Raw genomic sequence first — 14286 nt, forward strand, 5'->3', positions numbered from 1 at the left:
AAATAATCAATCATTTTGTCTTTATCCGAAAGTTTGGAATTGGTGAAAGATGGATGTTAGGGTACCCTAACATCCATCAATTACTGATTGATATGGCCGTAGAGAAACATATGGATTTTTTATTTTGAAATAGAAACATATGGAAATTGGTGACCCGAATCCCCGGTAGGATGCGATCGACACAAAGCGGCGGAAATAGTCGGTGTCTCTGCACGTTTCCACCACACCCAGCCCAAAACGTGTCCTGTGCTTTTCAATCCACCGCACCCAGCCCTGCCTCCCGATCGAGCTGCGGTTGTCAACGCTTATTGGAGTACTCCATATATATCTGCAGTGCACCGCCTGGCGTGCACCAACCCTTTCTTCCCTTGCTAGTTCGCTTTCTCCCAAACCCAAAGTATTCTTTTCTTCCAAGAGTGAGAGAAAGAGAGGCCAAGATGAAGCTGGTGTGGTGCCCGGAGACCGCGTCCCAGGCCTTCATCGCCGGCGTCAGCGCCCTGTCAGAATCCGAGCACGGCCCCGCGGGGTCGGCGGGCGTCGCCGAGCTCGTCTCCGCCATGGCCGGTGGATGGAACGCGCAGCTTGTCGTCGAGGCGCCGGAGGTCTCGGCTCCCGACTCGGCCGTCACGAGCCTCGCCCTCGCCGCCGCCGCCCAGCGCACGGGAGGCCGCTACGCCCGGGTGCTGGCGGACGCGGACCGGGCCATGGTGGAGATGGATGGTGTGGACTTCTTGGTGGTCGACGCGCGGAGGCGGGACGCCGCGGCCGTGCTGGCGGCGGCCAGGCCTGGGCCGAGAGGGATGGTGGTGGTGCGCCACGGCGACGGGAGGCGGCGTGGCACGAAGGCGCTCGAGGCGTCCATGGCGGCAGGAACGAGGGTCGTGCGGTCCGTGTACCTGCCGATCGACAAGGGCGTCGAGGTCCTCCACGTCGGCGTGGGCAAGGGGCCGAGCATACAGGCCCGGCGCAGCCCGAGAGGGTCGAACCGTTGGATCCGGCACGTCGACCAGGAAACCGGCGAGGAGCACCTCTTCCGGCGGCAGTAATTCAAAGTTTCAAACCGCTAGCTTTCCTGTACATCAATCGGTTGTACTCCCGTCCAGGGGAATTAGCTAGGTGGCCATGGTGTCCGGGTTCTTCCCGCATGCTTAAGAGATGGAGGGAAACTGTGGTGAACAATGGTGTAAATAAATAAAAATCACCGTAACTGGCTAGCTTCCTAGCTTCATTGTGAATTTGAGTACCCTTGGCATGATACTGAATCATCCATGTAGATGGTCTCTTAAGTTCAACAATCAAAGTGCATCGTTTTTTTTAATGCAACATTGCAGTACATCCATGTTGAAATTAGCAAAATCATCTCCAACAATATAGTATTCCCTCTCATCCATATTAATTGACGCACATTTACATTTAGTATAAACTTAGTAAAAAGGTATAATCGATTTGAATAGAAGGTGTCACGCTCGTTGACATGCCGCTCTTCGTTCATAGGGCCGCGACATAAGGGACCTCTTCCTTGGGCGACCCAAAGCCTATCCACCCACAAACAACGGCAACAAAAATTGATAGAAACCAACGTCGCCCCTTTCACAAATGTGTCAGCCACACACAGAGGCAACTCACTAGGTCCCAACAGCGCACTCGTACCAGTACTGGCACATGAGACACAAAGGGCCACACATGCGCCACCTGTGAGCACTGACACATGAGACGCAAAAAGCCATACACACACAACACATAAGTAGGCACAAAAGCCCTACACAATCGGATCCATTTCTAGGGGGGCTTAATAGTTGCATCAACATTTGAGAATTGACTGGCATGACTGCTATGACAATAAGTATTTCCGTAACCAGCTAGCTTCCTAGCTCCACTGTGAATGATGTTCTCTTTGTTGCTCTAAAAAGTTAGCGTATCTGATATGATGATGATACATCCATGTAGATGATTTCCTAAGTTCAACATCAAAGTCCATTATTTGTTTTATTATGCGTATTCTTCATGTTTAAATTAGTGAAAGCGTCTCCAAAATTGTAGTATATATGACCTGACTAGAAGATGCCGCACCGCTCTTTGTTCATTGGACCATTTTCTATTGGTGTTTGTGTTTCTTCTTTTCATTGTAGATAGAGGTATTGACGATATCATGTGGAAAAGAAAAAGGTCAGTGACATGAGGAGCTCTTCCGTCCGGTAAGGCAACAAAATGCCAACCCCACCAACCCAAAGCGGCAACAAAAATCAATAGAGATCAGCACCGCCCCCTTTCACACACGTGCTGGCCATGCAAAGAGGCAAATCGCCATGTCCCAACAACGCACTTGTACTAGCACCGACACGTGAAGCATGTCCATACACACGTCACACCTACCTGCGAATAGGCCAAATAGACCTACACAGCCGGAACAACACTCACTTACAGCCGGGCGCAAGCGGTGCCCATCCCCAATGCACCACAAGGCTCCCTTTCTAAGGGGCCTAGTAGTCCTAGTTTTATGTTATTTGGGTTAGAAGATTGCCATGGTAGGATGTTGTACGGCTATCCACACCTCAGTTGTGTGGTTGACAAAAGAAAATGGACACGTCTCCTCCCTTAAAAAAAATACAAGGACATTGTTTTGGAAATTGTCATTTATAGTTGCCGACTTCCTCAAGCCAATTTGAGGAAGAAATCACATACATCCTGAAGAGCAGGGAATTGCTTTTTCAAACGTACGTATTTTCCTTATTTGGCATTGTATGTGAAAGCCATGTTGGTTCGAAATTCAGTTCTCTTGGCAATCTGAACTGACTTCAACTCTTCTTTCCTTCTATTGTCTTGTGTATTCTGCCAAACCTAAGTGTAACCCATCAAGGAAGGCTTAGGTAGTCTCTAGATGGTCGTGTTGGAGTAGGATTCCACCAACACTTACATGAGCAAGTGCACCAAATTATTTTTAGGGGAAGCACACCAATTTCTAGATGTTATTCGAAACTCCTTATGCAAACCATCACCTCCAGGAATATTATTTCATAAGGTGGATCGTAATCATGCATCATTTGTTTCATTTGAGAGTAGACTTGATATACTTTACAATCATGCATGACAATGCTTGAATATGTCGTTTTTTTGCTACCACCCTTCCTCTCTCTCCTCCCGTTGCAAAGCTCAATTACTGTTATGCAAATAATCATATAAAATTTTGATTGACTTTATCTAGTTATTTATCAATTAGACTTGGTACCACTTTTCAACATATTATGATAAATGCTAACGGACTGGTATTCTTGCATCAGTGTTGAGATCTAAAAGGCATGTTTATATCCGCCAGACATGTTATTTTAGGTATGACATACATAAAAATGCAACAATTTACACACAATTTCACTCATACACATAAGACTCAACCATTTGTTTGATGCCTGCATGTACTTTATGCCCGGGGATAGCCCCCCTTTTCGGGGACAAAAAAAATCTCAACCAAGTTCATTGGTGCAAATGGTAGCTGGTGGTTGCTGTATGAAAACATATTTGAAATGTTTATAACGTTCCTCACAAAAAAGGAAATTTTATATAACCTGCCGACGAGGATAACCGTGAAGGCATGAATACAGCGGATAACAACACACAGCGATGACTAGATGAGGGTGTAAGCTTGTCTCTTTGTGTAAACAACTGGCTGGCGGCCGGCAGCTAGACTTTCCTGTGTTAGCGCTGCATTTTCCTCCCTTAAATAAACTTCCAAGTTGCAGCTTACAATCGTCACAGGGAATCTTTCATAAACATATTACTTGCTAGCTAGCCAGAGAGGTAACTTGTTTCTCAGCTCAAGAGTTTGACCTCCTTATACTTATAATACAGAGACGTGTCACCAATATTAAATTTCCATTCCTTCCTCTTTCAACTCTTTCGGCAGCTGCTTGATTGGGATCTTTGTCATTTGATCCGTTCTTGTGATAAGCGCTTGTACGGGCAGCATTGCTGCTTAAGAAAAGTTGGTGCTAAAATTTGTCAATATGCACGCACGTACTTGGTCCTAGTTTTGTTTGGAGTACTAGATTGGCATGTACACCGTTACCACGATACGTGCACTCCATTATTCTGGAGCTCTTAGTTGACACTGAGAGACAAAGACATGAGAAAAACACATTCTTAGTTGGCTCCATATGACACCCAGCCTTGCATGTGCATCTGGTCAAGATAAGTACGGCATCCAGTTGTTGGAGACTTGGAGTATTGGTCGTCCCAATCCTGGATATTGAAATGAACGGCCAGTTTATTCGTTCCTGTCCAAGGTATGCAGTGAGAAAAGGAGATGAGAACATCTACAACCGGACGAGAACGGCATTCTGGAGCTCAGCCTCCATGGAGGCCGATTGCTTTGAAAATTTTAAAATTCATACTTTTTGGTTTCAAAAAAGTCGAAAAAAATTGTACAAGTACACAAGGATGTGATGAGCATGTGTGTAAAATTTCAGAATGAAGTACCTTGAGATGCGAACTCTGCAAAAAGAACAAATTCATGGAGTGTCATGTATTGAAAAGCCATATATTTGTCTTATTTGCACAACCCTCCTTTCAACATATTTCATCCTCAAAATTGACACAAATGTGTGTTATGCCTTCATGTATGTATGTTTGTTTTTAGAATTTTTTGAAATGTAAAAATATGAATTTTGTTGAATGTTGAATTTTTCAAAAACCGGCCTCCATGGAGGCCGAGCTCCAAAAGCAATTTTCACAACCGGACCACCCATATACTCCCTAAACGTCTAGACAGATAGTCCAGTCAACATAGGGACGGAGGCAGTAGGGGGCGAGCTGGGGCCATGGCCCAGGCCAACAATGATAAAACAACACCGTTAGAGCTACTAATATGATATTTTGGTAGCAAAATATTGTATTTTAGCTGTTCTGGCCCTCCCCTACGATGATGAAGCAAAATTGGACCCCCTCACACAACTTTTCAGGCTTCGTCCCTGGTCGTCCATGTATGATGTGGCCCACCCTGATTTTTTCTTTTTCTTTGTTATTTCTTTTCTCTCTCTCCATCCCGTTAATAACATGCATTTGATCGGGCAATTAGGAACAAAGTAGGGGATATGGGTGCATGCATGCACAGTCACTGATCGGGCGCATTCATAGATGTTTGAGCCAGATTTATGCATCATGGTTGTAGATGCTTTGAGCAGATAATCCAAGCCATCACCACCGTTTTTTTAGGTGAAGCCGTCATTGCAGTTGATACCAAGTCATCAAGGCCGACCCTGAGCCAAGGCAAGGATGGCGACGGCAGAGCCCAGCCTGCCTAGGACCTAGACCATGTGCACATTTTGGTCTTATGTAAAGGATCGACCAGCATGGGAACGAAGACCCACAAAGCACACCACGCCCGCCAGGCCTGTCTCCCCCGGAAAATCTTATTTGCCGCTCGCAGCGGCAAGTAGCCAGGGCGACGCACAGGGGCAATTCGACGAGCATTCGGATGGGTGGCCCGTTCAAACGTTTGAGCGATTCCAGTCTTCTAGGTGGTTCCCAGCCAGTTTTTTTTTCTGGTTTTGGGAGCCTTCTAGAAGGTTCCTGAACCGGTTTTTCTATTCCCCCCTTTTCTCTTATTGCTTCTTTTCTTTTTTTGTTTCTTTTTCATTCTATTTTTTCTTTTATTTTTCTGTTTTCTTTTCTTTCATCTTTTTTTTCGTTTTCATTTTCTTTTTAATTTCAAATATTTCATCGGAATTCTATAATATGTTCTGTTTTTTCAAATTTGCTCCCAATTTAAAAATATTCTCGTGTTCAAATGTTGTTTACAATTACAAAATATGTTCGTGATTTAAAAAGGCTTTGAGGAATTTCAAAAATTGTTCTTGTATTCAAATTTTGTTCACAATTTCAAAAAATGTTCATGTTTAAAAAAGATGTTCAGTCATTTCAAAAAAAAGTTCTTGTTTTCAAATTTTGTTATGCTCATATCTTCCGATTTTTTTTCAGATACTGAAAAAAACACAAGCATTTTTTATTTTTTGTTTATATTTTTTACTTTACCTAGTTAATTTTTCTCCCCGTTTCTGTTACTTTTTCGTCTTCATTTTCTTTTTTAATTTTCTTTTATTTTAAATAATGTTCATGTGTTTCAAAACTGTTACTATTTTTCCCAAAATGTTTGTCTTTTATAATTTATTCAGGAGTTTCAAAACTTGTTCAGGTTTTCAATTTTTTTGGGGAGTTCCAAAAAATGTTCATGTTTTCAAAAAACATCCACGTTTCCAAAAATTGTTCCCAGTGTAGATAATTGTTCGTAAAATTTCAAAATATTTCCCTGTATTCAAATTTGTTCTGTTTTTTAAAATGTGTTCACGTTTTCAAATTATTTTAGGAATTTCAAAAATATTAGGGATAATTAGATTTATGCCCCTAGTTGTGTCCCACTCGTCTGTTTTACCCCTAATTCCCAAAATTCACTGGTTCTATCCAAGTCACTTTGCTCCTATTATGCTTTTGCCCTTTGACCGTTTGACCGTCAGTTTAAAAATTTCATAACTAATTCATACTAAATCAGAAAAATGCAAATAAGACACCAAAATGTTTAGAAAAACATCACTTATATGTCAGTGTCATTTGCATTCATGAAAAAGTTTTGGAAAATGCCCATCCGAGTTTTAGCTCTTATGCTACCACCATGAATAGTAAAATTTAAAAAAGTTCAAAAAAAATTCAAAAAACAATCGGTGACAAAGAATGACAAATGTTTTAAGTGCCTGCCAAGTTTCATCATGGAATAACATTTGTGGGTGCCGCGGCAAAAAAAAACAATCAGCACTCCAAAATAGATTATTTTTTTGCCATGACTTCCATTAATGTCGTTCCCTAATGAAACTTGGCAAGCACTTACAACATTTGTTGTTCTTCGCCACCATATGTTTTTTGATTTTTTTTTTGAATTCTTTTAGAGTTCACTATTCATGATGGTATCAAAAGAGCTAAAACTCGGATGTGCATTTTTCAACACTTTTTTGTGAATCCAAATGACACTGACATATAGGTGATATTTTTCTGAACATTTTGGTATCTTATTTGCATTTTTCTGATTCAATATGAATTAGTTATGAAGTTTGCAAACTGACAGTCAAACGGTCAAAGGGCAAAAGCATAAGAGGAGCAAAGTGACTTGGACAGAACCGGTGACTTTTGGGAATTATGGGTAAAACAGACGAGTGAGACACAACTAGGGGCGTAAATCTAATTATCCCAAAATATTACAGTTTTAAAAAATGTACTTATATTCAAAAAAGATTTGTAATTTTCAAAAAATGTTCATGTTCATGTAAGAATTGCCTACGGGCGGACAACAAAGGGCTGGCCCATTAGCTACGTCGCTTGATGCATTCGCTCATCCATGTTCGCTAGCCGTGTTCGATCGATTCAGTCAGGTTTTTTTTTCGTTTTCTGTTTTGTTCTTTCTTTGTTCTTTCGCTGGTTTTCCCCTTCTTCGTTACGTTTTCTATTTCATTCGTTTTCTCAACAGTATTCTTCAGTTTTTCTTTTTATTATTATTTATATTTTTTTCTTTCTTTCTTGGTGGTTCATATTTTTTGTTTCTTTTGTTGATTTTTTGCTTTTTTTAAACACATGTCTACTTTGCATATATGTTTTACATTTTTTATACATGTAAAACCTTACATATTTAACATTTTTTATATACATGTCTAACATTTTCACAAAAAACATGTTTTGAATATTTTTTGCAAATACGTGTTAATCATTTTCTCAAATATATATTGAAACATTTTTTGCATGATAAAAAATTATTATTTTTTTGCACTAAGCAAACATTTCTGTACATCTTAAAAAGATTTTTTTTGAAAATGTCACAAACACATTTTGGATTTAGGGTTTAGGGTTTCGGCCCCTGCCTCCCTCCCCTCCTCCCCGCCGTCGTCAACAAGCGCCGACCGACAAAGCCCGCTAGGCGCGGCGGCGGTGAGGCCCTTCTTCATCCTCCGCTCGTGGCGGGCCGTGCATGGGTCAAGCAAATACAGGTCGTGGGAGAGCATCTTTTCGTTGACGGCAGGGGCGGAGCCCAATGGGCCAACCCTATAGCACAGGCTACAGGGTCTGATTTCTTTTTACGTACTAAGTATCAGGTATTTAGCCCGGGGCAACAGGGTGGGCTGAAAAGAGTGCTACAGGGCTATCATACCAGGCGCACCAAGCCTCATTTGGTCTGCTTCCAGCAGCCCATCGGAGTTGCTTAGGCGAACAAAGAGCGCATTGATTAATTAACAGCAGCCCATCTAGGTTAATAGGTTAGTACCAAAAATCATATAAAATAGCATATGAATGCATATAAAACATCCTAGATGGATAATATAATAACATGGAACAATAAAAACGGAATTTTTTATGTGGAATGCTACCTAACATATTTATCAATGTAATCTCTCTTTATTGTGGCAAGAATATTCAGATTCAAAACAAAAGTTTAATATTGACATAAAAACGATAATATTTCAAGCATACTAACAAGGAAATTATGTCTTCTCAAAATAACATGGCCAAAGAAAGCTATCCCTACAAAATCATATAGTCTGGCTATGCTCTATCTTTATCACACAAAATATTTAAATCATGCACAACCCCGGTTTCAGCCAAGCAATTATTTCATACTTTAGTATTCTCAAACTTTTTCAACTTACACAATACATGAGCGTGAGCCATGGACATAGCACTATAGGTGGAATAGAATATGGTTTTTGTGGAGAAGACAAAAAGGAGAAGATAGTCTCATATCAACTAGGCGTATCAATGGGTTATGGAGATGCCCATAAATAGATATCAATGTGAGTGAGTAGGGATTGCCATGCAACGGATGCACTAGAGCTATAAGTGTATGAAAGCTCACAAGAAAAAACTAAGTGGGTGTGCATCCAAATTGCTTGCTCATAAAGACCTAGGACAATTTGAGGAAGCACGTCATTGGAATATACAAGCCAAGTTCTATAATGAGAAATTTCCACTAGTATATGAAATTGATAACATAGGAGACTCTCTATCATGAAGATCATGGTGCTACTTTGAAGCACAAGTGTGGTAAAAGGATAGTAGCATTGCCCCTTCTCTCTTTCTCTCTCTTTTTTTGTTTGTTTTTTTTTCTTTTTTGGGGGGCCTTCTCCTTTTTTTGGCCTATTTTTTTTATTTTTTTTTATTTTTTCCGTCCGGAGTCCCATCCCGACTTGTGGGGGAATCATAGCCTCCATCATCCTTTACTCACTGGGACAATGCTCTAATAATGATGATCATCACACTTTTATTTACTTACAACTCAAGAATTGCAACTCAATACTTAGAACAAAATATGACTATGTGAATGCCTCTGGCGGTGTACTGGGATGTGCAATGAATCAAGAGTGACATGTATGAAAGAATTATGAAAGGTGGCTTTGCCACAAATACGATGTCAACTACATGATCATGCAAAGCAATATGACAATGATGAAGCATGTCATAATAAATGGAACGGTGGAAAGTTGCATGGCAATATATCTCGGAATGGCTGTGGAAATGCCATAATAGGTAGGTACGGTGGTTGTTTTGAGGAAGGTATATGGTGGGTGTATGATACCGGCAAAAGTTCCGCGGCACAAGAGAGGCTAGCAATGGTGGAAGGGTGAGAATACGTATAATCCATGGACTCAACATTAGTTATGAAGAACTCACATACTTATTGCAAAATCTACAAGTTATCAAAACAAAGTACTACATGCATGCTCCTAGGGAAAGGGTTGGTACGAGTTAACCATCGCGCGATCCCGACCTCCACTCATAAGGAAGACAATCAATAAATAAATCACGCTCTAACTTCATCACATAACGGTTCATCATACGTGCATGCTACGAGAATCACAAACTTTAACACAAGTATCTCTCAAATTCACAACTACTCCACTAGCATGACTCTAATATTACCATCTTCATATCTCAAAACAATCATAAAGAATCAAACTTCTCATAGTATTCAATGCACTTTATATGAAAGTTTTTATTATATCCCTCTTGGATGCCTATCATATTAGGACTAATTTTATAACCTAAGCAAATTACCATGCTGTTCTAAAAGACTCTCAAAATAATATAAGTGAAGCATGAGAGATCATCCATTTCTTCAAAATAAAACCACCGCCGTGCTCTAAAAGGATATAAGTGAAGCACTAGAGCAAATGACAAAGTACTCCAAAAGGTATAAGTGAAGATCAATGAGTAGTCGAATAATTATGCAACTATGTGAAGACTCTCTAACATTTAAGAATTCCAGATCTTGGGAAATTATTCAAAAATAAAGGAAAACAAAATAAAAGAAAATGATGCTCCAAGAAAAACACATATCATGTGGTGAATAAAAATATAGCTCCAAGTAAAGTTACCGATGAACGAAGACGAAAGAGGGGATGCCATTCGCGGCATCCCCAAGCTTAGGCTCTTGGTTGTCCTTGAATTTTACCTTGCGGTGCCTTGGAAATCCCCAAGCTTAGGCTCTTGCCACTCCTTATTCCATAGTCCATCGAATCTTTACCCAAAACTTGAAAACTTCACAACACAAAACTCAACAGAAAAACTCGTAAGCTTCGTTAGTATAAGAAAATAAACCACCACTTAGGTACTGTTGTGAACACAATTCTAAATTCATATTGGTGTAATATCTAATGTATTCCAACTTATTTATGGTTCATACCCTCCGATACTACTCATAGATTCATCAAATAAGCAAACAACACATAGAAAACAGAATCTGTCGAAAACAGAACAGTCTGTAGTAATCTGTAACTCTCGAATACTTCTGTAACTCCAAAACTTCTACCAAATTAGGAAACCCTGAGAAATTTGTGTACCAATCCAGAGCAAAAAGAATCAGATCAAAAGTACGTTTCTGTGAATTATCAAAACTAATTGCTCGGTGTAAAAGTTTCCGATTTTCAGCAGGATCAACACAACTATCACCGTAAGCTATCCTAAAGGTCTTACCTGGCACTTTATTGAAACAAAATCTAGAAAACATGATTACTACAGTAGCATAATCATGTGAACACACAAAAACAGTAAAGGTAAATATTGGATTGTCTCCCAACAAGCACTTTTCTTTAATGCCTTTTAGCTAGGCATGATGATTTCAATGATGCTCGCATAAAAGATAAGAATTGAAACATAAAGAGAGCATTATGAAGAATATTACTAACAAATTTAAGTCTAACCCACTTCCTATGCATAGGGATTTTGTGAGCAAACAACTTATGGGAACAATAATCAACTAGCATAGGAAGGCAAAACAAGCATAACATTAAAACTTTAAGCACATAGAGAGGAAACTTGATATCATTGCAACTCGTACAAGCATATATTCCTCCCTCATAATAATTTTCAGTAGCATCATGAATGAATTCAACAATATAACTAGCACATAAAGAATTTTTTTCATGATCTACTTGCATAGAAATTTTACTACTCTCCACATAAGCAAATTTATTCTCATCAATAGTAGTGGGAGCAAACTCAACAAAATAACTATCATGTGAAGCATAATCCAATTGAAAATTAAAATCAAGATGACAAGTTTCATGGTTATCTTTATTCTTTATAGCATACGTGTCATCACAATAATCATCATAAATAGGAGGTATGCTTTCATCATAAGAAATTTGCTCATCAAAACTTGGGGGACAAAAAATATCATCTTTATCAAACATAGCTTCCCCAAGCTTGTAGCTTTGCATATCATTAGCAACATGGGTATTCAAAGAATTGCAATCATGCTCATCATTCAAACATTTGGTGCCAAACATTTTAATGCATTCTTCCTCTAGCAATTGAGCACAATTATCGGAATCCTTATTTTCACGGAAGACATTAAAAAGATGAAGCATATGAGGCACCCACAATTCCATATTTTTTTGTAGTTTTCTTTTATAGATTAAACTAGTGATAAAACAAGAAACTAAATGATTCGATTGCAAGATCTAAATATACCTTCAAGCACTCACCGCTCCGGCAACGATGCCAGAAAAGAGCTTGATGTCTACTACACAACCTTCTTTTTATAGACGTTGTTGGGCCTCCAAGTGCAGAGGTTTGTAGGACAGTAGTAAATTTACCTCAAGTGGATGACCTAAGGTTTATCAATCTGTGGGAGGTGTAGGATGAAGATGGTCTCTTTCAAACAACCCTGCAACCAAATAATAAAGAGTCTCTTGTGTCCTCAACACACCCAATACAATGGTAAATTGTATAGGTGCACTAGTTCGGCGAAGAGATGGTGATACAAGTGCAATATGGATGGTATATATAGGTTTTTGTAATCTAAAATTATAAAAATAACAAGGTAACTAATGATAAAAGTGAGCACAAACGGTATTGCAATGCGTTGAAACAAGGCCTAGGGTTCATACTTTCACTAGTGCAAGTTCTCTCAACAATAATAACATAATTAGATCATATAACTATCCCTCAACATGCAACAAAGAGTCACTCCAAAGTCACTAATAGCAGAGAACAAACGAAAAGATTATTGTAGGGTACGAAACCACCTCAAAGTTATTCTTTCTGGTCGATCTATTCAAGAGTCCGTAGTAAAATGACACGAAGCTATTCTTTCCGTTCGATCTATCCTAGAGTTCGTACTAGAATAACACCTTAAGACACAAATCAACCAAAACCCTAATGTCACCTAGATACTCCAATGTCACCTCAAGTATCCGTGGGTATGATTATACGATATGCATCACACAATCTCAGATTCATCTATTCAACCAACACAAAGAACTTTAAAGATTGTCCCAAAGTTTCTACCGGAGAGTCAAGACGAAAACGTGCCAACCCCTATGCATAAGTTCACAAGGTCACTGAACCCGCAAGTTGACCAAAACATACATCAAGTAGATCACGTGAATATCCCATTGTCACCACAGATAAGCACATGCAAGACACACTTCAAGTGTTCTCGAATGCTTAAAGACTCAATCCGATAAGATAACTTCAAAGGGAAAACTCAATCCATTACAAGAGATTAGAGGGGGAGAAACATCATAAGATCCAACTATAATAGTAAAGCTCGCGGTACATCAAGATCGTGCCGAATCAAGAACACAAGAGATAGATAGATAGAGAGAGAGAGAGAGAGAGAGAGAGAGAGAGAGAGATCAAACACATAGCTATTGGTACGTACCCTCAACCCCGAGGGTGAACTACTCCCTCCTCGTCATGGAGAGCGTCGGGATGATGAAGATGGCCACCGGAGGGGGTTCCCCCCTCCGGCAGGGTGCCGGAACGGGTCTAGATTGGTTTTCGATGGCTACAGAGGCTTGCGGCGGCGGAACTCCCGATCTAGGTTTCTTTTTAGGGGTTTCTGTATTTATAGGAAATTTTGGCGTCGGTTTCACATCAGGGGGTCTCTGAGTCATCCACGAGGCAGGGGGGCGCGCCCAGGGGGGTAGGGCGCGCCCTCAACCCTCGTGGATGGCTCGGGACTCTTCTGGCCCAACTCTTTCACTTCTGGGGCTTCTTTTGGTTCATGAAAAATCATCAAAAATTGGCACGTCAATTGGACTCCGTTTGGTATTTCTTTTCTGTAAAACTCAAAAACAAGGAGAAAACAAAAACTGGCACTCGGCTCTAGGTTAATAGGTTAGTCCCAAAAAGCATATAAAGTAGCATATAAATGCATATAAAACATTCTAAATGGATAATATAATAGCATGGAACAATCAAAAATTATAGATACGTTGGAGACGTGTCATATGACACCTCATCAAAATTGCCTAGTTGGCATGCATGATACTAGCTATGATACTAGCAATACGACCAGCCTATGCAACAGGGGCATTATTGCACATTCCAAAGAAAATCACTTTTTTCTAAGGATGTGGCTAAGTCTCAGTGGACTGATACTTAATCAAGTCTTAATCAAGTGATATAACATTGTAAGATAGAAAAAAAACTGATTTTTTTACATAGATCTCTATGTAAGATCTCACGAATATAGCATCGACTGAGATATAATCAGTCTTAGTTGACTGAGATTTAGCAAGATCGTTCGCCTAATCTACCTAGTTTCGTGAACAATTGTATTCTAGCCCGGGGTTACATGCACCTCTTATCTCACTACGGGACCGAACTGTTTGCCCGCACCCGACAGACATTTCGTATCCTTTTCCTTTATTTACTTTTTCTTTTCTTTTCTTTATTACATTGTTTGTTTGTTTTTTCCTTTGTTTTCTTCTCTTTTGTTTCTTTCCTTTTCTACATTATTTTTTATTTCTT

General features: G+C 39.9%; 1 protein-coding gene across 1 annotated transcript; it reads left to right on the forward strand.

The window, feature by feature from the left end:
* Positions 1–371: 371 nt before the first annotated feature.
* On the forward strand, positions 372–1151 carry LOC123116671 (uncharacterized). Its single transcript, XM_044537605.1, has one exon. It carries the CDS (start codon positions 438–440, stop codon positions 1044–1046), a length of 609 nt encoding a protein of 202 aa, XP_044393540.1. The 5' UTR covers positions 372–437; the 3' UTR covers positions 1047–1151.
* Positions 1152–14286: the final 13135 nt, after the last annotated feature.

Source organism: Triticum aestivum, chromosome 5B (genome assembly GCF_018294505.1).
Source record: "Triticum aestivum cultivar Chinese Spring chromosome 5B, IWGSC CS RefSeq v2.1, whole genome shotgun sequence".
In the NCBI taxonomy this organism is placed as follows: domain Eukaryota; kingdom Viridiplantae; phylum Streptophyta; class Magnoliopsida; order Poales; family Poaceae; genus Triticum; species Triticum aestivum.